This window comes from Rhinolophus sinicus, chromosome 2 (assembly GCF_057876585.1).
Source record: "Rhinolophus sinicus isolate RSI-liver-muscle chromosome 2, RSI-T2T, whole genome shotgun sequence".
Taxonomy (NCBI): Eukaryota; Metazoa; Chordata; class Mammalia; order Chiroptera; family Rhinolophidae; genus Rhinolophus; species Rhinolophus sinicus.
In genome coordinates this window covers 45,371,302-45,397,315 of record NC_142502.1, presented here as the reverse complement: position 1 = coordinate 45,397,315, position 26,014 = coordinate 45,371,302, and the positions used below count along the sequence as shown (strand labels likewise).

The 26,014-nt window shown below is 39.5% G+C and overlaps 1 protein-coding gene across 8 annotated transcripts in view; it reads right to left on the bottom strand.

The window, feature by feature from the left end:
* Positions 1 to 9,542: 9,542 nt before the first annotated feature.
* METTL24 (methyltransferase like 24) overlaps positions 9,543 to 26,014 on the bottom strand; it is an 84,342-nt gene continuing 67,870 nt past the window's right edge. For all 8 annotated transcript variants that reach the window (XM_074333431.2, XM_074333430.2, XM_019735077.3 and 5 more), the window contains one exon: positions 9,543 to 11,539. In XM_074333431.2, the coding sequence (XP_074189532.1) occupies positions 11,225 to 11,539 (315 nt within the window). In that variant the 3' untranslated portion in view covers positions 9,543 to 11,224. The remainder of the gene's footprint in view (positions 11,540 to 26,014) is intronic.

The window sequence follows — 26,014 nt, the reverse complement described above, 5'->3', positions numbered from 1 at the left end:
TCTCTCGGTCACTCTAACCGCATTCTAAGTGCTCAATAGCAATATGTGACTAACAGCTGCCATAGTGCATGTAAGCTCTACTACGACTTTTTACACACATTAGCTCAGATAGTCAACTTTACTGCTTCGTCTTCTGAAAGGTATGCTCAGGTTCAAATAATTCGTAAGATATCTCATGTATAGAATATAAATGATTATATTTTTCTGGGTAGTTGCTTCAGGTTTATCTTCCAGTTCACTTTACTATCTTCATCTGTGTCTAATCTGTTTAATTCATTAAACTTCTTCCAATGACATTTTTCTTTATGGAAGGTTTATTTGTGTTTTTAATATCTACCTGTTCTTCAAATGTCTTGTTTTCTTCTGGTTTGTATATATTCTATCATGCATTTTAAATAATTTATATTACACTTTCTTTATGATCGCTATTCTGTTATCTCACATTCTTGGGCTGAAAATCCCAGTGTTTATCGTATCTGTTCCCTCTACCTCATTGTGGGCCATTTCCTTTTCAGTTGTAATTTTTTATTAGGACCCACTTATCTTAAGTGGGTCTTGTTTTATTTGAGGAAATCCTTTGTAGCCTGAGTTTAACCCCCATGGTTTTACATTTGCTTCTGCCACGTATCCCTGAGGTATCACCCACTAGGACCAGCTTTTTAATCTTAGTTTCTCAGCATATGATTTTCCTCACAATTAGTGTAAATTCAAGTCCTTTAACAGGCCAGAGGTTTCAAATTCTCATGAAAAACTTATTTTCTCCCAGAGCTACATCAAGAATAGGCTACCTTCTGCTGGGGGAGTAGATTTTTAGGGACCCTCTTCCACTAAGATTGTAGCCCTTCAAGGGTCCCACTGCTGCAGGTGGCTCAGTCCCAATCCTTTACTCTCTAGGGATTCAGGCCTCTCGCCATCACTCTCACACTGAATTCCTGGCACTACTGCATGGAGGTTCCTGCTCTACCTCTGCCTGTAGGCTCTCTCTGAGCTCTTTGTATCTAAATATGTCTGCATACATATATATTCTCATGCACAAATACACACAGAAGGATCACCATAGATATAGTTACTTAATCTAGTGTATTCAGATATTGTCACTTTGTTAGGACAGTCTGAAAACAAGTATCAACTAGTGTAGTTGGAAACATTCCAGTTTTTAGAACCATGGGGGCTTAAATGTGTTATCCAAAACGGTATTTTTCCTGAGAGCACTTCACTTAATGACAGAGAGCCATCATAATGGATTCATCTTTGAGCTTTTTTTTTTCCGAATAAGCACATCATTTGGGTTCTGAATTTATCCTAAGACTTCCCTTAATAGCATACAAAACAAGAAATTGCACTACCACTGTCTAAGCCTTCTCTAATCATGAAATCTCAGAACAATGAAATTTTCAATCTAGAAGAAAGTAACCTTAGAAATTTAATATTCCAACCTAAGTAAAGAAATAGGCCAAGAAAGGTGATGACTTGCTTGGTATTGTGCAGCTGGTTAGCAGCAGTATTAAAATCTTTCTCTTTTCATCCTACTATCCTGCCTCCTCTACATAATGCCACTTAGTTGTCTATTTTTAAACTGTCAGGTTGGTGAAATCTTTGTTGCTTCCAGCTTGCTCTGAGTTAGGTGATTTAAAAGAAACACCTATTTAGATCATGTATATTTCATCCTTTAGTAAAACAACCTATAGCTAAAGACATTCTCATGGCCTCTTCTGTTAGAGTTGGGCCCCATCACCTCATAACTGTTCACACGGGTGTTACCTGGTCATACTTCAGCCAAATAGTCTTGAGAACACAATAACTTTTCTCTGGCTTTTACTTTTGAACAACAACTGTTTTAATAATTTTTGTAGAACTACCAACCCCTATCTTCGGCAGAAATAGCTTCACATCATATCTTCCTCCTCTCATAAATATTCTTAAAAATATTCTGTGAAGTATGGTTTTTACACAATGACTAAAACGTTTGTTTTCTGGGAAATGGTACAAAGGAAGAACAATGAGAGATGAGAAGCAAAGATTGATGTTTAATATCCTAGGATATCTTCTAGTAAACGTTGAGCCTTCAATTATTATTGTTCAATTCAATTATTATATAGTTCTCAAGTCCCCAAGGTCAAGAAAGATCTCCAGCTTAGCAAAAACAACCATGCCAATAAACGACCATGTCAAGAAAAGGGTAGAGAGAGATCCAAGATGGCAGAGTAGATAAACACTGTGCCTGTGTCCTTCTGTGAACACATTAAAATTACAACTAAATTATAGAAAAATCAACCTGGAGAACCATCTAAAGTCTAGCCGAACAGAAATCCTATAACTAAAAATATAAAGCAGCCATGTTGAGACTCATAGGAGGAATGGACCCCCCTACACCAAACTCCCCAGCCCAGGGTACTGATGCCAGGAAGAGGAGCCCCCACAACATCTGGCTGTGAAAAACGGGATTCCCACCATTCAGGTGGGGGAAGGAAGGCTGCGGGAAATGCAGACGACCACTTAAACTGACGCGCATACACTCACTCGCTCACAGGCACTCACCTTGGGCTCCAGCGGAGGGACGGTGACTGGGGGCGAGGCCTCAGACACAATCTGGGGGGCAGACTGAGGTATGTGGCTTTGGGGGAAGGGCTGGAGGACAGTCAGCATTTTCCTGGTGAGAGGTCTTCCATGCAACTGGCAGGCAGGCGCCATCTTTGCTGTGTTGAGCCCACCCCCATAGGCCAAATCTGAATCTGATTGGTCTGGTGAGTTCCACTGCTCCACTCTCCTGATTCAGCTGGGAACCTGCACCACCCAATTCGTGCACTGCCAGAGGCACTTTCTCCATGAGCAGCCATCCCCTCCCTCACTGCACACTTTCTTGGAAAACTATCAGAGTCAATGGGCCCCAGGTGAGCGGCAACTGGCCTCAGTGTGCTCTGAGACTTGCTGAGTCTCTCCAGGCTCAGCACTGGCACCAAACCAGAGGCCACATTAACCTGGTAACTACAACTCTTCCCACTCTAGTGACTCCCTGAGGCCCTGCCTCACTCAATTCTCATAGTGCACGAGGCTTTATCAGTGGCTGAACCTTAAAGGAGCTGGCAGGTGGCAGCAGGTCTCTGGTGTCCTGGCATTTTGCAGGGTTACCCCAGGCCTGGTTCTGGTAGTAGCTGTCCTCAGTTCGCAGTGTGACCTCTCCCACATAATTCCAGGTTTAGCACAGGCAGCAAACAACGGTGATTACTTTGTAGCTCCAACCAGGTAGTCCCTGGCCAGTAACAGGCAGTGGCTGACCTGGGCCTTCATCAGAGCCCCTCCCAAGAGGCCCCAGAACCAACGTACTTGGAGATCGGCTTCAGACCACAGCAGATCACCACCCAATTAGTCCCACAGGTGGCACATACAAAAAGTGGTCTTAACAAGCACCAGAGCCCGCTGGGGCAAATCCCATTCAGTGGGGTAAGCCTCCCACAAGTAGCCCATAAGCTGTGATGTAGCCAAACCCCACAGCCAATCAGCCTGAGGGTCAATCTCACCAACTGATGTGCCAATAACAATCAAGGCTCAACTATAACAGGAGAATACACAAAACCTACCAGGGACACTCCTGGAGCACCCAGCTCAGGTTACTAGGGAGACTGTGCCACTGGGCCTCATAGGACACCTACTACATAAGGCCACCCATCCTAGACTGAGAGACCTAGCACATCTAATACATAGAAACAAACACAGAGAGGCAGCCAAAATGAAGAAACAAAGAAATGTGTCCCAAATGAAAGAACAGGAGAAAATGCTAGAAAAAGAACTAAATGAAATGGATGCTAGCAAACTACCAGAGACAGTTCAAAATAATGGTTATAAGGATGCTCAAGGAACTTAGTGAAAACTTCAACAAAGAGCATAAAAGCATAAAAAGGAACACAGAAACCATCAAAAGTGAAGAATACAATAACTGAAATGAAGAATGCACTAGAAGGAATCACCAGCAGACTAGATGAATCAGAGGATTGACTCAGCAATTTGGAAGACAAGGTAATGGAAAATACCCAATTAGAACAGCAAAAAGAAAAAGAACAGAAAAAAAAGAGGATAGTTTAAAAGACCTCTGGGACAACATCACGCATAACAACATTTACATCATAGGGATTACAGACGAAGAGAGAAAGCAAGGAATTGAGAAACTATTTGAAGAAATAATGACTGAAAACTTTACTAGCCTGGCAAAGGAAAGAGACATACAAGTCCAGGAAGAGCAGAATGCAGAGTCCCAAATAAGATGAACCCAAACAGGCCCACACCAAAACACATTATAATTAGAATGGCAAAGGTTAAAGACAAAGAGGGAATCCTAAAAGCAGCAAGAGAAAAGCAACTAGTAACTTGTAAGGAAATAAAGCTCCCATAAGATTGTCACCTGATTTCTGAACAGGAACTTTGCAGGCCAGAAGGGATTGGCCCAAAATGTTCAACATGATGAAAAGCAAGTACCTGCAACAGAGATTACTCTACCCAGCAAAGCTATCATTTAGAATTGAAGGACAGATAAAGAGCCTCAGATAAAGAAGGACAGATAAAGCAAAAGCTAAAATAATTCATCACCACCAAACAAGTATTACAAGGAATGTTAGAGGGACTTATTTAAGATGTAAAAAAGAGATAAAATTATGAATAATAAAATGGCAATAGGTACATATCTATCAATAATTACTTTCAATGTAAATGGATTAAGTGTTCCACTCAAAAGATATAGGAGGGCTGAATGGGTAAGAAAACAAAACCATTACATATGCTGCCTCCAAGAGAATCACTTCAGGTTGAAAGACACACACAAACAGAAAGTAAAGGGATAAAAAAAGATACTCCATGAAAATAGAAACAAATAAAAACAAAAAACAAAAAAATCTGGGGTAGCAATACTTATATCAGACAAAATAAACTTTAAAACAAAGGCTATAACGAGACAAAGAAGGACCCAATAATCCCACTCCAGGGTATTCATCTGAAGAAACCCATTTCTACTTTGAGGGGATGTGTGCACCCACATGTTCATTGCAGCGTTGTTTACAACGGCCAAGATGTGGAAGCAGCTTGGGTGTCCATCGATGGAAGCATGGATAAAGAGGAGGTGGTACATATATACAATGGAATATTGCTCGGGTTAGGAAGATTGGCATGGGTTCTTTCCACCTGTGGTGGCATGGATGGGCCTAGATGGTACTGTGCTGAGTGGTGTGTCAGACAGAGAAAGACAGATGCAATGTGGTTTCGCTTATATGTGGATTCTAAATAACAAAATAAACAAACAAAACAGAAATAAATTCACACATACAGAGAACACACTGATGGTTGCCAGATAGGAGGGAGTTGGGAGTGATTAAAAGGGGCGAAGGGATTAAAAAGTACAAATTGGTTGTTACACAGTAGTCATGGGGACGTAGGGTACAGCATAAGGAGTATAGTCAATAATATTGTAACAACTATGTATGGTGTCAGATGGGTACTAGATTTGTTGGGGTGATAGATGGGAGGGGGTTGGGGCAGGGTGAAAAAGGGAAGGGATTAAGAAATACAAATTGGTACTTACAAAATAGTCATGGGATGTAAAGTACAGCATAGGGAATATAGTCAATGATATGGTAATAACTACGCATAGTGCTAGGTGGGTACTAGACTAGTCAGGGGGATCACTTCTTAAATTATATAAATGTCTAACTACTCTGCTGTATATCTGAAATTAATATAAAATAATATTGAATGTCAATTGTAATTGATAAATTTTGAAAAGGGGGAAAGGGGAAGGAGAATAAGAGGTCCAAATTTTTAAGTATAAAACAAATTAGTCATGGGAATATAATGTACAGCATGGGGAGTATAGTCAATAATACTGTGATAGCACCGTACAGTGTCAGATGGTTGCTGGACTTATAGTGATTACTTCTTTAGATATATAAATGTTGGATAACTATGGTTATCTAACCCCTGAAACGAATATAATATTGTATGCTAGCTGTATTTTTAATAAAAAACTTTTTTAAAAAAAGGATAAATTGTGTCTAAATTTAAATTAACCAAAATGAGAGACAGTAGTACATCTAAATTCGAAAGATATTTTTAATGCCAGGAAAAAAACTTCGATAACAAACGCCGATGAAATAATTTCACCGAAAAATCCTATGTGAAATAGCTTCCTTTATTTATATTCAACAAGTATTTATTGAGCACCTTTTACCTAGCAGACACTAGGGTTTAACCTCCATGGAGCTTACAGTCTGCCGGGAAAGACTGCTGTTAGACAAGCAGATACATTAAAATACAAGGTGTGTGAAGACAGGGAGACCAGAGGGCATCAAAGGGACACAGCTGGGGGCCTAAAATGGTGTGGGTGTGTGGGGGGGGAGGGTTCTCTGAGGAAACAATGTTTGATCTGACATCCATCCTTGAGGAATAATATTGTCTTGTACAAATAATTAATAGCTTGTTTTTATTGATGTAATTGTGGTTTCATTAATGTTACAGAATCCACTTGGACCTTTGCTCATTATACCAGGCTAGCCAAAAACATGTATACACATGACTTGTATTCATCTTTTGTTACCTGTATATATTGAGTACTACAATTTTAATACATTTTTTTCCTTTCTTAAATGTGTATACCCTCTGTATATACCCACCCGGGGGTGATATCAAAATATCCCATTACCAGTAACACAGGACACACAGCAGCTAGAAAAGAAGCTAACCACTGTGCTAGGGAAGGGTCCTGGAAGCTGCCTGGTGTGCTGTTTATTAATTGCTAGATCTTGGGGAGGTCTGGGGGTCCTGTAGGAGGGCCTATACTGGAGGAGAATGACTCGGGACCACAGCCATTTACCAACTGTATAGCTCACTGGTACATATTGATTGCATATCTGTCCTATGTATACTGAGCTACTCTATTGAAATAATCTAGATTAGAATTCAAATTTGACAGGGAAAAAAATCCCTTATTGTTTCAGACAATCTTATTGCACATAACCAATCACTAAGAAAAACAAAATATTTTATATGAGAACGCAAAATTGCTAGTTTTACAAAGCATTGGTTTTAATAAGTGTTGAGAACTAGCATTTTTCTATACAGTGCTAAACATAAAGTGTGACAACATTAAGCTTGCCTGATTTATTTTTCTTAAGGACAGAAATACAATAACATTATTTTTAAAATTTCAATAATTTCTAAATTTAGGCAGTTTAAGAATATACTGAATTTTTGGAATATGATTTCATGTGATAAGTAAAGTTCAAATACCTCTTTCAATGTAAGAAAAAGAAAGATATTTTAGCATAAGGTTAAATGTATTATGAATTCACAAAGAATCAGCAATTGGCTAGTACAAAAGAATTATGTTATTGCTTAAAAGGCAAACATAAATTTATCTCCAGAAGAAAACAATTATATTAATGGAGCTTGGAGGTACTGTTGTATTGTCAAGTATAATAATCTTTTTAAATAAGGCCTTCATTTTAATCTGGTGAAATATGATGATGAGGCTGGCTTCCTGGTATAAATTCAAGCTTCACAAAATCCAAACATGTAATACTTAGGAAATGCAAATCTAGTACTGTATTTACTATATACTGAACTCTTACAGCCAAGGCAGAAATGCTTACGTGAATAGCTGATCTGGACTGAACACTGTAAATTCATGAATTTGTTTTACCCTGATGTAAATATTAATGGACTTTCAGTCAATTCTAGCGGAAGTTTGTTTAGTTCTCCCTGGCTCTCTTCATTTCAACATGTCAAATAGCTACAAATATTTATATGCTAACCTATTAGAATTGCATCAAATACAATCACTCTAAGAAACAGGGAAAGGAAAAATTGTTTTTCTTTGACTTTCATCCCAAATTATGACACCAAGTTTGTGCTAAAAGGTGACCTCTGAATCTCTTATATCCTCATGATTTTCACCTAAAAAAAAAAAAAGAACAGGGTTTTTTTCTTTATTCTTTGATAAAAGCACTATTAAAGTTGTATTTTCAGATTCATTTATAAGCATTGCTCTGCTAATAGTTAAGAGATGTTTGTCACAGATATTCGCATCTGAGCTCATTTATCAAGGGTCAAAAACTAGTTTGAAGCAAAGAGAACTCATACCACACTTCCAAGTGACCTTGCCCTTTCTGAAACGCAGGAGGAAAGTGCCAAGTATTGGGATGAGCCAGGGCCAAGAGTTACTTCCAAGGCCTTGCAAGAGCTTTTTTGGCAACCTGAATATATTGATAGAGAAGTTGTTGGTTCCCATATTTTTTCAGTAAGCTTCCATTTGGCAGGCAGAGTTTAATTAAGTAAATTCTAAATTTAACCTGTGTCCTACAACAACGATCCCAACTCTAACAGATTTGCAGGTCTGGTCTTAGTATATTTGTAGTTTTTCCCCCCACTTACTAACAGGGAGGCAAAAATCCTTTGGAAGTAGCATCTTATATTTGTTAGAGGCTATTGAGGCAGCATTGTGGAGGAACCAACAGGGGCTGTGGAATCTGATAGACGTACATGTGGATTCCTGCCCCACCATCTACTAGTTGGATGATCTGAATAAACTAACCTCTCAGAGTTTCCTTACCTATATATGTCATCAGGAAAATTACAGTTCCTTGTAAGTTGTTGGGAGAATTAGGAATGATGTATGCACACTGCTGGGCATATAGTAATAGCTACAATAAATAGTAGCTCTTCATTTTGTTTGTGTTGCTTTTGTAGTAGTTTTGGTGATGGCGGTTGTTTTGCTGGTGCTTCACCAGCAGGATCTCCCCAGACACCAGTGCTGTGGTAACCTAGACCCTTTCTCATGGCCTACACCAGGAGTTCTCCACAGTGGATGATTCTGCCCGCGAGGGGACATTTGACACTCTCTGGAGACAAATCTGGTTGTCACAACTGAGGCGGGAGAAGGGAAGGTGCTCCCGATAGGAAGGACCAGGAATGCTGCTAAACATCCTACTATGTACAGAACAGCCCTCCCTCCCCCAACAAAGAATTATCCAGCCTGAAGTGGTAGTAGTGCTGAGTTTAAGAAACCCTGATCAATACAATAAGCTTAATAAATTCTAGAGGCAAGGAAACCATAGCAACAGTCAGAAAATGCATCATATATTTCAAACTCTCCATGAAGGGAATGAAGGACAGTCTTAGAAATAAGCATAAAATAAATACAAATAACTATTGAACAGGCTGCCTAGTAGGTGGATGTGGGTGGGTGTGTTTGTGGTTTATTTTGAGCTTGTCTTGTCTTTTTTCTTAACAGTACACCCATTCTTGCTTCAGATATATATAGTGTGATGAAGTCAGGGTTCTGTGGCACCAATCTGGAATAAATGATAACTTGCCATGTGCAAAGAGGGCTTTCAGTAACACCACAAATCTTCAATCCCATGAATTACAAATCTTGATATGGGTGTGTACATACCTAAAACCTGATCAGACTGGACACTTGAAATCAGTACACTTCATACTTTAGTGTGTAAGAAGGTTTAAAATTAAAAGGTTTAACATATAAAAAGGTTTACTATATATACTTCACTGTATAAAATGTTTATTAAAAAATAAAAGAGAAAGCATCTGTGATACAATCCAAACAGGAACTGGATGAAAGTCTATACAAATTAACAATATCACTTTAGAGTTTTATGGGCCCTTTTGAAATAACAATGGACATTAAAAGCAACCAAACTGCTATTTCAAATTACACTTAGTCAAGCTGGTCCTCCCACCTCAATGACTTTTATTAGTGTACAATGTGTTTTAAAATAAAAACCTCATTTGTATTTTAAAAAATCACTACTAATTTAGAATGTTTTGTTTCTTTTGAACCCAAGTTAGTGAGATCATCTAACTCTAATATATTTTGATTTCTCATTTGAAGAATGGTATTTTCAAAGCATTGCAAGAAACAAAAAGCCAACCCAGGGAATATCTGGGGTACAAGTAGATAAAAAATGGAGAAAAGGAATAAAGCTTAGTGTAATCAGTATTCTATTCCCTCCCCAGATTTCTTGAACAAACCTGTATGCATGTTTTCCTGCTCTCTCAAGATTTAAAACGTATAAGAAAATATATCTAACTTATAATAAGGTAATAATTTGGTTTATTGTTATACTATTTAATTTATTTATTTAAAATAGGATATTTGAAAACCATTTGTAGGGGTAAATGTCTAATCTTATAAATAGAAATGATAGAGATCATTTGAACTATTGAGAACCTGCATTTTCTGCTTAATTTTTTTAAAAAGTAAAAAGGATGAGTACGACTGAAACACGTGTAACTGTATCCCAGGAAAGAGACAAACTCTGGCCCTCAAGCCACAGGCTTATAACAAATGCCAACTGGCAATAAAGAAAAACTCACTTAATCTTTGAGATAATGTATGTTTTTTAAAAAAAAGATTTGACAACATCGGCAAGTCTGTGGTTAAGAAATCAAGTTGGAAATCAGAAGAGGCAATGGTAAAGACACCTAAATTCTGTTTTGTGCTTAGTTTCAGAGGAAAAGAAGGAGATTTAAGGCTGCATATGAAAAGCATGCTTAGCTGCAGTTCTTGATAGTCTAGTCTTTAAATTCAATGACAGAATTTGGTGTGTCTGAGTTCCCAGATACTAGAATCAGGGGTTTTTGTAAAACCATGGCATGGCCTCAGCAAAGACTGAGAAGGAATGATTGAAATCTGCAAAACGTAAAGAACGTCATTGACTAGGGGAACAGGAAAACTGTGCAAGAGGTGAGTTCAAGTCCAACGAGAGGTCCTATTTTAAACAATAGGCTACAAAAAACAAGAATTTCAACAACCCAGTAAAAATGGAAAATTTATGTAATTACTTTTCCATGTTGGTGAATTCATGGATTATAGATACACAATAAATTTTAGGGAAAACTGAGGTAAGTGGGGGATGATCTCCCAAGGTAAAGTGAAGGAGGAAAAGCATCCTCAGTCTGTCAGAGGCTGAGAAGCAAAGAGCCTGGGTCTGGGCACACGGAGGCTGACCCCTGTAGCACTCCTGTGTCCGTCCCCTCCACAAGTTTTAACTGTGCCCCTACCACGTGCAGGCACCAGGCTACACGCACTACAAAGACAACAACAATCCCCACCTCAAGCAGGTAACAGGCTAGTGGGAGGCTGGACAAGGAAACCCATAATTCGAATCATGGACATATTCCCTTCTGCAAATATTTCCTTGAGTTCTTGATGAGGACCTGCAACCTATTTCCATCTTGTATTCACCCAGCTCAGAGTATAACAGCTACTTGCATTGAAAATGTCTTTCTTCAGGAACAGTTGAGGTTTAGATAAATCTTTGTAACTGTGAAAAAGTCTGAAATCCTTTAGTTCTAACTCTTTGAGGAGGCTGTACCAGAACCGCACAACATTGCTGTCGCTGCCACTGACCTCGAACCCGGGCCAGTGGAGATGGATCTCAAAGATGAGCTGTCCAATCTGTTCCAGCACATCTTCTAGAATAAGATTTTCCAAAACTTTCCATTCTGCGCTCTCCAGATCTGCTTTGAGAACATCAATCTGTAACACAATGATGAAAAGAGATGAGCAGATTCAATAAACATGGTTAAAAATGCCATCTTGATATCAAGAGTATCACTGTATAACTAACTACCTCCTAAGAAAGCAGAATTTTTCAAATTTTTTTTTTTTTTAATTTTTCAAATTTTAGATTGAGAGGTCTTTTTTCAAATGGCCACTTAGGAATTTCTAACCTCACTCCACACCACATATTAATATACAAATAATAAAATGCCAGTCAGAAATCATAATGGACCCTCTTAGTTTCTGCCCAAGGGGAACAGATGCCCAAGGAGATGCTGAGTGTGTGTATCATGGAGCTCTGTGCCCACAGCCTCTCCCAGCAACCTATACGCTGCTCGGAGGAACCCAGCCATGTCCTGACAGAATGGTGGCCTGCAGGGAGAGACGGACAGAGGGCCACTGCCTGCGGGGACCGCCTCACAAAACGTACCTCCCTCCTGTCAGGACTGGAAGTCAGGGAAAGAGTTCTCAGGTATCTGAATATTACACTTGTAAAAAAATTATTATTCCATGATTTCTTTAAAATGTATATGCCAGTCCAGCATTCTAAAACAAAAAAAAACCCAAAATACCATTCTTTGTTCATTTAATGAATACAAGTCAGATGCCACGTGAGATGGAGTATAGGAAGAAGAGCAGTATGGGAGAGATTTTGCAGTAAAAGTTGTGAGAATCAGCTCCTTTTTGCTGGCTTTGCACAAATCCGTTAGAATAATAAAACCTCAAATTTTCCCAGAAAGCAATCAAAGCTAATTACTTACAGAGTACTTATATGTACCTGACACTTGCAATATCCATTACTCCTCTTAACAATTCTCCTAGTTTCCCCAGGTAGAGTTTAGGAAACCAGACTCAGAGTAACCCATCCCCAGTCGCACAGCTGCAGAGGCAATGGTGAAATATGAACTGAGTCTGTCTACCTGGCCCTTACCCGATGTTGACCCCCCATCAACCACGAAAGGAAAAAAACGGTAGCTCAAGAGTCCCTGGCCTTTCGGTTTGGAAAAGAAGATGCTATTGGAGAGTGAATAAGGGTGAGTGAGCAGAAGTATTCTTACCAACATCACCATTTTATATTTGCAGAGCACTTTCCGGCTTAAAGAATTACTTTCTTCACACATAATCTCAGTAAAACAGCCTTATTGGCAGACAAGGATTTATTAGGTAAAGGTGACCTTCTGCTGCCAAGAAATGGAGGGGACGTGGAAGGGGCTAATTAGACCACACAGAGGAAAGCTGACAGCACTCAGACACAAACCAGAATAATGAAGATGGAGAGAATCATTGCAATCACTGCAAAGGCTATTGTCCCAAGAAGTGACAGCACAACCCTAAACAGTTCTTCAGGAAGCTGCCAACTGAAGTCATCGATATCCTGCCCATGAAAGTGACATATCTTTGCCTGTTGAGAACGATGGACAAGGACCAAGACCAACCCTGCCCCAGCCTCTCTTCTCTCTCAGCGCAGGTCTGTTTGTAAGTTTCTCAGGTGCGGCTGAGACATGAGGTCCTCAGTGCAACGGTAACATTCCCTGTGTGATTTCAGAGTTGGGTGGAGGAGAAGAAGCATAGAACGTAGACATAATTGCTCCAAGCAAATGGTTTTTGCCTAGCATCCTGAGACCCTGCAGGAGATGCTTTCACTCTCTTGCCGTGGATAGTACTTCCTGGTCCAGCAGGCCCAGAGCGATGATGGTAACAACCCCAAGAATACCAAGAGGCCTTAGAAAAGGCTAGATGTCTATTGGTTCAACAGTTCCAAAGTCAAAGAGAAAGAGTTTTAAAAAAAATCTTTTCTGAAAGGAAGTGAGCAAAGGCAGGTTCCACATGAACACACACAAGGCTAAAATAATTCTTGTGAATTGGACATGATAGAATTAATTCACTCTTTTTTCATCTCTCCTGCCCTGGCACTTCCTAGGCTTTGTTTAATCTTTGAAGTTTTAAACAGAATATTTCTGAATTAGGGTAATTAAGCTGCCAAAAGAAAAATTTAATCAAAACTACAAAATCTTCTAGTTGGTACAGAAAATATCCAAAACTCAAAATCAACATTTGTCGTGTCAATTCACATAGTCAAGAATTACTACGTTCCTTATAGATGTATTTTGCTTTCCCATCGTTTTCTGTGAGTTTGCATATGTTGAAAACAATCAATAAATCAAAGTATCAAAGGGACAGGGTAATATTAATCAGCCTAAAATTGACCTAAAAACTATAATGGTGAAGTATGGAGGAATATACATATTTTTTCCAAATGTATTTTTTAAATAAGCTGTTAATCAGAAGTTATGAGCAACTGGAAAAATAACCAAATTATTAGGCTACATCATAACAAATATGTGCTTTCTTTGGAAATCCAACTTTCAATTACAAAACGCTAACCCATTCTAAAGAGCAAAAAGTGAATTCAAACATGACAACACCCCCACCGTCTTTTGACTCCAGTAACTGAAAATTCTCCACTCCACGCAGAATTCATAGGTTGATCTAACTCATGCAGCCCAGGTGTGGTGTGGCACTGAGGGGCACATGAGTTCTTCCCTGTCTTCTGGCCTGAGAGCACAAACAGCCAAAGTGCTGTGAATAAAACATGGTTTTCTCTTCCAGTGTGCCTTTTCTATTCTTGCATTTCAGAATGTTCTATTTTTGCAAATGTAATTTCCACTGTTACTGCATAATGCACTCAATATTATTGTTATTATAAGGCACTAAACATCTCTGAATAAGGTATGCCAACTTTAAGGTTCTAATATCAGCTTTCAACAATTACGGTACTAAAAATCATGCAAATGGTCATATCAGAATCATCAAATGCCAATCCTAACACAGTTAGGTTAAATTGGGTTTCTAGAAAAAAACTAAGTGTTAACTCTCGGTAAACTTGGGAATAACTGAAGATGTATTCTTGGGTGGAAGGGTCTCAAAAAAGGTGGAAGCAACAACCTGTTTGGTGTAATTTCAGTTGGGTCCTCCTATCAAAAATTATCTCTTTTTCCTTGTGCCTGAAATATACAATAAGTCACCTTTCATAGAACATTTTGAGGAGAAGAGAATTTTAGCTGGATTAAGATATGAGGCCACCGAGCAGCTTCCTCATCACGGGGACAAGTGTATCCCTGTGTTCACTCACCAAGAACTGCCACGGTGACAAGAAAGGGGGGAAGTGGCCTCAATGTTTAAATTAGTTTGCTAGGACTGCTGTGACAACAAACAACAAACTGTGTGACTTCAACAACAGAAATGTATTGTCTCCCAGTTCTGGAGACCAGACAGCTGAAATCAGGTATGCAACAGTGTGGGTTCGTTCTGAGGGCTATAAGGGACCACATGGGTCGTGCCTCTCTCCTAGCTCCTAGTGGTTTGCTGGCAATCTTTGGTGTTCCTCGGCTTCTGCGTCACTGGGATCTCTGTCTTCATCTTCACATCGTGTTATCCCTGTGTGCTATATTCAAATTTCCCCTTTATAAGAACACCAGCCATATTGGATTAGGGGCCCACCCTACACCTCATTGGCAATGATCATCATTGGCAATGATCCTATTTCAATTAACGTCACATTCTGAGGTACTAGGAGTTAGGACTTCAACACATGAATTGTGGTGCGGGACACAATGCAACCCACACAGTGTCTAAGATAGCTATCACTATGGAGCATCTTGGGCAAGGCAGTATGTGTTCAGGAGCTAATTTCCCAAGCCAATGCCTAGGGAAAGTGTCCTGTGCCAGAGATCCAAGGGCCAGAACCATCTGAGGCAATTATGGACGTCGTCCTGCCAGTGCTTACATCAGCCAACACTGACAGCTCCAAACTCACTAAGTGTCAAACCCAGGGCAGGTCAATTAGCCTCCAAGGCCAATTAAAACCACCCTCATGAAACCCCTGTGCTTCATTCCCTGGTTCCTTCTCAGCCACACTACCAGGCCCGGTGGGTGCAGGTTGTTTTGGCACCCTCCCATCCCCTGGCCACATCCTTCTCCCACCTTCTGAAACTCCTTCAGGCACTCCACACCCTCACGCCTGCAGCTCCCCCACTCCCCAGCCTTTTCCCCTTCAAGGGGGCTCTCCAGCAGGATAGGGAGATTTCATTACATGCCGGCTGGCTCTTAAGAGGGCAAAAAGGAAAGCTGCAGCACCTTTCAAGGCCTAGGGCTGGTATTCACCAGCATCACTTCCACTGTATTCTGTTGGTTAAAGCAAATCACAATGCCAGCCCAGATTCAAGGGGAGGTGAAATCAATTCCAGCCCTTGAAGGGAGGAGTGGCATATACAGACAGGATGAGACAAATTGTTCATAGTCATGTTCGCCAATAATCGACCCCAGTGATTCAAAGTAATATTACTTTATATACGAATCCATGAATGAACTTCAGTATTACAGTAGCCATGAACCTTTACTGGACATAAGCAACACTCTAGAAAAAATGACTAATAAAGCCTTTATTCATCCAAATATTAATAAAGGGACATTAGTTAAAACATGGCATTTGTTGTTAGGTCTGGTTTTCTTGCAAGTTGACAGAGAACCTAGGATATCCAATGGATTAAGGATGAGCAATAAAACAAAATACTGAAAAGGACAAGTAAAGTAAATACATATAAGTCTTAGATAGGGTATTAGCTTCCTAGGGCTGCTATAACAGAATGCCATAGGCTTTAACCACAGAAATTCATTTTCTCACAGTTCTGGAGCCTGGAAGTCCAAGGTCAAGGTGTCAGCAGGTTGTTTTCTCCTGAGGTCTCTCTCCGTGGCCTTCCCCTATGTGTGAGCACTCCTGGTATCTCTTCCTCTTCTTATAAGGACACCTCGGACTAGGGCCCCACTCTGATGGCTTCCATTAACCTTAATTACCTCCTGAAAGCCTTGTCACCAAATATAGTCACACTGGGGGTTAGTGCTTCAACCTATGAAATTGGGGGCACACAATTCCATCCATATCAGATCCAAAACAGGTATTTGCTATACTCTATTTAGAGGCAATCTCTCAAAAAATGTATCTCTCCACAGAGACTTTTAAAACACAGCCCTGTTGCGGTGAGGGCAGCCCGGCTGCTGCAGAGCCAGTAGTTCCTCCTGGGACTTAAAGGCTAATTTCAGTTCTGGGTGGTGAAAATGTGAGCCACCTAATTCATTAAAGGTGAGTCGTAGCAGACTTTATTTTCCAAAGATGGTCTCACCATTCACTTCCCCTTCACATGCTTTTGTACAATATGGCCTTGACCCTCCTCCCTTCCAGAGACGAGGTTGTGCTCCCTCCCCAGGGATGGCTTAATGGGGTGCAGCCTACACAGTGACACCAGGCCCCACACAGAGAAGAACACTTGGTGAACGCTCTGGTGTCCTTGACCTAAATTCTTCATAAGTTTTGAACAAGGGCCCCTGCATTTGCATCATGCACTGGGCCCCACAAATTGTGTATCCTGTCTTGTTACCTTCACCTTGAGTTTTGATGGGCTGGCGACTACTGACTCATAGAGTATGTAGAAGTGACTCTGTTTGACACTCAAGCCTGAGCTATAAAAGGTGATGCAGCTTCTATTTTGTTCATTGGTACAATCTCCCTTGAAAACTTCAGCCACCATGCTGTGAGAAAGTCCAAACTAGCCTTTGCAGAGAGAACACATGAAAAGGCCCTAAATCAATATGGAGAGAGAGATGCCTGGCCAACCCCAGCTGCTCTAGCCGTCAGCTGACTACAACTGCGTGACAGCATCTAAGCCAGAACTGCCCAGCAAAGTCCATTCCAAACACTGAACCCCAGAAACTGAGAGAGATAATAAAATGATCAATTGTTCTTGTTTTAAGAAACTTAAGTTTTGGGGAATGACTTACTTTGTAGCAGTAGATAACTACAACAGAGACCAAATACTGTTTATGCAAATCTTTTTAAAAGTTATTTGTAAAGTGTAAAGCACTATATATTCCAAAGCTGTGATTTCTAAAAATTAACATATATTTAACCAAAATATTTTCTTATAAAAAAAAAAACAATACATGGTCATTATTTAAATGGGGGTAGGGAAAAGATAGAAGAAGGGAATAGGGATCAAATATCTGGTGACTGAAGGAGATCTGACTTTGGGTGGTGAACACACAATGCTGTATACAGATGATATATTATAGAAAGGTACACTTGAAACTACATGTTAAGTTGTCTTTATATAACATTTTACCTAAAAAGTTTTAATAAAAAATGCTTTATCTATTAATCTATATTAAATCTTTAAAAGGATATAGATTTTTTCCACCCAAGGAACGTGTATTAAAGCTTAAAGCTTGCTATTACCATCAATTAAAAAGCTAATTAACCATTAATCAAAATCTCTGGCTAAGAACCAAAGCTACATAAGTAACACCAATAGAATGTCAATATTAACCATCCAGTTTATCAATCCACTAACACAGAACAAGGGCCTTCCAATTTAGGCCACAATTGGCTTGCCTCAGTATCAGCTGTCGGATTTTGGGGCCCAACTCATGCACTTTATGACATTTACAAATACATCTCACATTTTGTAAATGATAAATTCCTGAAAAAGAGTGTGGAAATTGAATTTTGTAATTGGGCTCATACTTTTGAAATTATTATTTATTTGACCATTCATCTAGTTATTTATGAACATTTTTAAAATTAGATTATCATCAATTTCCTACCACCCCAACAAATCAAGTTACATTCATTTTCCATATTCATTACAGTTTGGGTCAATATTCAATCATAATTTTAAAATATTTGTATCAACACAACTTCTTCCTGCTTTTTGGTTTAATTATGAAAAGGTATTTTGAATGATGAAAGTAAATTTAGGCTTTTATATATATCAAGTCTACTTAAAACAAGATACATATAGCTGCAACTATGAAACTAAAAGCTGAACGCATTAGAAAGAGGATCATGTTTTTGTAGAAAAATAGAAGTTAATCTATCTTAAATGAACAAGAGGATTAAAAGTCTCTTTAAGAGCCTTAGGCGTTAAACACACTAAATCAAGCTCAATTATCACTGTGGGTTGGCAGAAATGTAACATTACAAGATTTCTGCTACCACCAGGGAATGGGAGATAAGGCTTGTCCCGCACATTATGAGAAATATTAAGGGTCACTCTAAGCTAATGTAGAACAAATTCTGAACTAATAATAAAAGAAAATATGTTTTATGTAGTAATCAGCTCACAGAAATTACCTCTGCAGGAAGCAACACTCAGATGAATTAAAAGGAAAACATTTACAAAGACTTTTTTCCCAGATCTCCAGTCTATTCTAAAGAATTCAACCTGAGGCTGCTGAGCAAGAATCTTCTGGAATGGGTGAGGTGAGGTAAAATGCAACCTCAGAAACCCAGGTCAGGGATAGGTAGTGGGTGCGCTGGTGACAAATCAAGAAGTCAGAAGTCAGCAGGGTTGTTGGTGACATGCCACAGCAAGGCACCCAGCAGAGCACAGGCAGGGTTGAGGAGGCTGAAAGGGCAGAGGCAGGCGGGAAGGCAGGGGCAGGACCAAGGACAGCGCCAGGCAGCGGCTTTATTTCTACCCCACTTCCTTGGGCCGCTGAAAACAACACGCCTGTCTCTGACCTTAGATCAGAACCCTGGGCCTTAAAGCTACATCCCCTGGTTAATTTATTCTTTTGGCCTAATCGTATTTATGCAAGCATTTTCCACTATTTCCAGAAAGAGATGGGACATAAAACATAGATCTGTATAAACTAGTTCTAAATGAACAGATGTACAAACAAATAAATACCCCAGGAAAATATTCTTCAGCCAGACATGTTCTTGAGGTTCAACAGGAGGCTTTAGACATGGGACTGAGTCAATCTCAGAGCATGATGAGAGCAGCCATGTGACCGAGGCTACAGGAAACAGGGCCCAAAGGCAAAAAAGCACACACTAATTTTACGGGAACACAAAATAAACTCATTGGGTTATTCAGTTATTTTTTTAATATATTGAAATCTGAAGAAAACATTGACACTGTTCTGGGGGTGAAATTAATGAAAGGATCAGCAGTGAGTGAAGTCACGTGTTAGAAGCCAGAAACGAGAGATGAGGAAACAATAAGAGGTCTCAGGGTGTGTGCTCAGGGTCTCACTTTGACGTCCTTCATTTCTGGACCCTGTATTGACTTCTAAGGAAATACAGAGGATGCCAAAAAAAATGTAAACACATTTTAACAAAGAAAAAAACTATTAATATTGTAATACTCAATATATACTGATAACAAAAGATGAATACAAGTCACGTTTGACTTCTGCAGTTACAAGGGGTGCTCAAAGTGGTTACCATCAGCATCCAGACACTTCTGATTACGGTGAACTACTGCTTGAGCAACGTGGACCAACGTGTCCACTTGTATACATTTTTTGGCATCCCCAGTATACAGCGTGGTTTCTACTCATTTATTGACACATCTGATTCCCTTCCCTTACTTGGCCTGTAAGTTCCCTCAGGGCAGAATCTAATTCCTCTTTGGGTATCACGTTTCTACGAGAGTTCCTGACAGGCAGTCAGTGTAATATCCTATCAGATAACATGTCCTGTCCGTTCTGCCTCTGTAATACCTTACACCTAGCCCCTCTTTTCTATCCCTCCACATTCAGCACCGTGATCATCTTGCTTAAGACGCCACTGATTGAAAGAGAGGAGAGAGGAGTCATCGGTTGGGAGTTAGAAATGAGGGCAGCTCTGTCCATCATCCCACTCTGCACAAATGGTGTCAGAGTCTTGATTGTCAACACTTCATGACCCTACACTTTAGCCAAATGCAATTCTTTGCTCTTCCTCAAAATGCCATGAAGTTTCCCTCCTCTGTTCCTTTATTCATGTCACTTCTGTGTGGGACACCAAAAATTTCTGCTGGTCACCACCTGTCCCCTCCACCCACCTACAGAACACCAAAAGTGTCCTTCAAGTACACGCTGAATTTCATTTTCTTTAAGAAATTTGCATTGTTGGGCTTATTCAAAAATCCTTATCCTCAGAATCTAAAGAAGAGACAACTATCTAAGGAGCAATTTACTGTAATGCTGACAAGACTTGGAAATATGTACACAACCTGTTTTTCTCTTACGGAATTTTTCACTGGAGTTAACCTGCAAGACTCCCATCCCAAACGTTTCATAGTTAAATGATAGCAACACTGGAATAAGCAAACAGGTAACATCAAGATATAATTCTGTATATGGCATTCAGTTTTTTGTTTTGTTTTGCAGTGTCGAATTGTAGTGAACAGTTCATATGTAAAAGCACAGGAATGTTTAGGAATATGGAGCTGAGCTGTGCTATCCTATACGATATCCACATGTGGCCATTTAAATGTTAATTAACTAAAATCATATCAAATTAAAATTTTATGTCCTCTGTCACATTTCAACTGCTCAAGTGGCTACCATAATGGACAGTGTAGCTATAAGACATTTCCATCGCCACACAAAGCTCTGCTGGACAGTGCTGCTCAGAGTGTCACAGGCATCAGAATCAGCCGGACGGCGTGTGAACACACAGCTTCTCATTCAGCACATCTGGAGGAGACCTGAATATTTGCATTTCTACCAGGAGCCCCGCTGATGGTGATGCTGCTGGTTCCAGGACCACACTTTGAGACGCTCTGGACTTGCCTGATGACACTGGGTGAGCTTTTGATGGTGTGTGTGCACAGGAGTCACGGGCTCAGCATGGCAGGGGTCCCCCCTTCTCTTAAGCAGATGCAGCAAGTATCTAAACACTGGTAATCTTTGGGAAGGTGTATGGTGGTTTTCTAACACCAGCGGTTTCCTTAACGAGCGTACGGTTAGGTCAGAGTTTCCTAAACACATCACCAAGGTGTCAGTGAGGCTTGGACTCCCTGGAACTGTGCAGAAATGTGTGTTTCTGCCCACGAGATCTTTAGTCTCGTAATACTCCCATAATAACATTCACTTCAAATAACTTTAAGTTGAATGGGTCACGTCTTTCACCTGAAAAACAAACGTAATGTAATTGAGGCAGATCCTGGCTTTGTGGAGATTGAAGCTTATTTAATTCAAAGACCCTCTTTAAGAAGAAGCATACAAAATTATAAAATACAAAATTAGGTAAAATCATTTCTGCTTATAATCAAGACATATGGTCACTGTGGTCTCTGAGACCATGGCTCTGGAGCCGAATGCCTCATCACACGGGGCTGGGGCAGGTTGTTTAGCCTTTCAGTGACTACTATTTTCACCAGTTCTCAGTGAGGTCCACAAACACCACCCACACATCCAGATAAGATTACCTTGTTTACACTGATATTGAAATGTGCCTTCTCTGTACCACAGCAGCTATGTTTTGGGTGATGACTCAGGGGAACAATTAAAATTTGGTACAAAAAAAAAAAAAAGGAGTATTTCAAATATAATAGCCAAGAACTGTCTCTTTACAGAACATGGGCAGGTGAAATTGAAAACAGAGTTTCTTCTACTGTATTTCCATCTGACAAGAGGCATGAGAGGTATATTCCCTGTGCCCCAGGCTGGACTGCAAGCTGTACGAAAGATAATAGGTTACTTATTTTGTGATGGCTGGAGCTGAGCGGCAATAATGGACCATGAGAAGCAGGATTATACCCTGGGGATAGGAGAGGGGAGAGCTACATGTAGCTCGGATCCCTGGTGTCTATGGAGTCTATATACAAGACTCGTACTACCTGCATAACTCTAGGCTCCTCTTCTGTGACAGAAAGAACATTTCTCTATTGTTTAAGCCGCTACATATTTTTTTCACATGTAATTCAACCTTATTTTAAGTACATTCGACATATTCTAGTATTTTTAGCTACGTACAAAGCGTGGTGTCCTTATTGAAAAAGGGGGACTCCCTATTCAGAGTTGAAGCCTTCTGTGAAGAAGGGTTAGTGCCAGTGCAATAGACCAGCAACGCATGCCTATTGGAAGCTAAAGTCCCCACTTATAAGTTTACGGTTCTTATTCAGCACTTTCTGAAATGGTAAGCAACTCTCTAATTCTAGGACTGCTACTCTCCCTCTAGATTCCCTACATATTTCCTTCTTGCAGCCTCCTCCTTTGTTCCAGACCATGGCAACTCTTCTCCTGCCAAAATCCTCATGACCATCACACTGTACTCTCCCTTCCTCTCTTAGCCCAGAAATTTACATTGCATTCACAAAATGCGGCTGCAAAATCACATTCATGTTAATGAAGCTGTTAGCGTTCTTCTTAGTCTCTTCTATACATTTGAAATTCTAGTATGTACTTAAGCAACCAGATACTGACATTTGTACCATGCAATGAATTCTACATTTCTGTATACTTTTATTGAAAGCACAGATGCTTTTTCTTGAAGCAAAGCAAAATTCAGTCAGGCCTCAAGTGGAACAAGAAAATAAAGATCTTTAGTCTCATAATGCTCCCATAATAACATTCACTTCAAATAACTTTAAGTTGAATGGGTCACGTCTTTCACCTGAAAAACAAACGTAATGTAATTGGGGCAGATCCTGGCTTTGTAGAGATTGAAGCTTATTTAATTCAAAGACCCTCTTTAAGAAGAAGAATACAAAATTATAAAATACAAAATTAGGTAAAATCATTTCTGCTTATAATCAAGACATATGCACAAGTCTCAACCCAAGAGAAAAGGATTAACTGCAAGCAAACTATCAACAGATGTATGGCTAAAAGCCAAAAAAATAAGAAAAGATAAATAAAAAGCATTTTTTAAAAAATACTTGCAAGAAAAAAATACAAGCAGTACCAGTTTTCAATCTCTGGTTAAATTTACGTAGCAATTATAAGCAGAGAAAAAACTTTATACACAACAAGAGCAGTACTGACTACCACATATAGCTATCACCCGCACATCACTCTAAGGAACGTGCTAGATATTCAGACATATATCTAAAAACCTCATCTTAGGGAATATATTCAGACAATGACTTGTAGAACTAACCATCCATTGGCTCTCACAGGATATTGCTTAAAATCCCCTAACATTTGCTTTAGATGCTCCATCCTTCAGTACAAAATATATCTTTTTTAAAAATCTTGTAGCTACCATGTTTCCCAAAAATAAGACCTAGCCGGACAATCATCTCTAATGTGCCTTTTGGAGCAAAAATTAACATAAGACCTGGTCTTATTTTACTATAAGACTGGGTCTGATATAATATAATATAATATAATATAATATAATATAATATAATATAATATAATATAATATAATATAATACCAGGTCTTATATTAATTTTTGCTCCAAAAGAGCCATTAGAGCTGACTGTCTGGCTAGGTCTTATTTTCGGGGAAGCACAGTACTGGTAATAAAAGAACTAAGAACCCACTTTAATGAAGTACTTGCTGTGCGCCCAGCCAAACAGCATGCTAAGCACCTGCAAGTGATGCCCCGATTAACCCCCCAACAAAGGAAATAAGTGTTCCATTACCCTGTTAGGAAAAACTGATGCCTAGGTAGGGCACACAGCTGTGAGAGGTGAAGCAAAAAACAAATCCAAGCAGTTTCCATAGAAACCTGAGCTTCAGAGAAGTCAACCAACCAACCCAGGTCACACAGCTATTAAATGATAGAATCAAGATTCTAACTAGTTGTGACTTCAAAACAGGAGTTCCTAACACCATGTTCTTATACTCTGACAATGTTTAGGGATCCAAGCACAAAATATGACATTGTCGAAGGTTTCCAGTTCCTTTTGCAAAAATGACAGACAGGAGAAAAGTAAATACGGAGTATTTATTAATTTAATAAGTCTTTGTTAAGCTCCTAATATGTGCATAGCTCACTTGCTGCCATTCTTGGGGGTGAAAGGCAGCCATCCAGTCTGCCTTCAGATAAGGCACACACATTGTATTTTAGCAGTTGTACCATGAGAACTCTTCTCTTTCACCATGAGAACTAGTGCCCTCTTCCCTTTGTTCCATGTACTTTTTTTAGAATAACATTGTTATTTATATTCATTTCATAGTTTTCTTATGACCAAAGGCATCATTTGGGGACATTTTCTTCACCACTTCATGTTTTATAAAGTTTCATACAAATGAAAAAGAATACATTAATAAGAAGAAAACTACCATTTGCACCTGTGGAGGCTGGAATAACAGCCCCAAGACCCCTTCCCCTGCTAAAGAGGGGTTTCCTCCCACTAATCCATCCCCTCCACACCAAAAATGAATTATGCATTCCTTTTCATTCCTAATTTCAGGATCAGGTCCAACTGGAAGGAACCAGGTCTGCAGCCAACACCATATCACTTGTTAACTTGTCAAAAAGAAAAAATTATTTGAGACCTAACATACCAAGAAACAAACATCTGACATCCCACCCCACACAGGCCTGCCTCTCCATCCCCTATTTGGGATGCTGTTTGTTTCTGTTTATAAAAATAAGACATGGAATTGTTAAAAATTGGGAAAGTACAAAAAAATAGAGAGAGAAGAAGAAAAAAAATACAAAATCCCAGTCCCAAGAGAAAACAACTATTAACATTTTGGTTATATTTCCTGCAGTATTTTACCTACCTTAGAAAACAATTGAGATCAAACAGTATGTATAATTCTGAAATCTATTTCTAATGGATGTTTTTGTTAGTTTTTTATTTTCTGCATTAAACGTCCATCTGCTTAATGTGCATATACAGCTCCTTTATTTTTCAGGCAAAGATCAGTTCAACATCTTGACTTGAGCATTCTAAAGACGGTTGCCAACAGCCCAGGTGTTTCTTAAGTGTAATTCAGTAGGTTGTCCTGACACCTTTTGATTGAGTGAAGATGCACCCACTCAATTTACCCTCATACAGCTACATGAAAAGACGAGAGCTGAACTTCCTGAAGCACACGAATTGCCACTGTATTTTCTAATATGAATTGAGTGAGAAGTTTGCATTTTTTTTTCATGTTTCACAACATGACTTATACCTGGCAAATCTCTGAATTGCACAAGCAGAAAAGATGGCAAACCCAGAAGAAAGGAAAGGATACAGGACATATGGAGGAATCATTGAAATATTTACCAAGATAAAAAAGTGTAACAGCCTCATTCGTTCGACAAGGAGGAGGTGAGAGAAGAGGATGTGAAGGAGGAGAGGAGACTCAGCTTGTCCTCTTTGGTGTGCAGCTTGCAGAGGACTTCTGATTGAGATTTCTCTTCTCCGACCACCCTAAAGCCTTTCTTACTACTCAGTCCAACAACAAGAACAGTAGAATGGCTGCCCAACGTTAGAGAGAGAAGAAATCTTTACTACTTTATGATACGAATTGACATGTAGGAGATTTGGCAGATGATTATCTTTGAAAATCATCCAAATCCATGTACTTCTAACTGAATCAAAGAGATCAACACGTATAATGGACATTTTCTGAAGCCTGTGTGTTGGCCCAGAACAGAGAGAGTAGAGGTAATCATGAAAGTTTTATGGGTTGTCAACCAGGGATTTCGTCATCATGCTTGATTTCACTGGTGG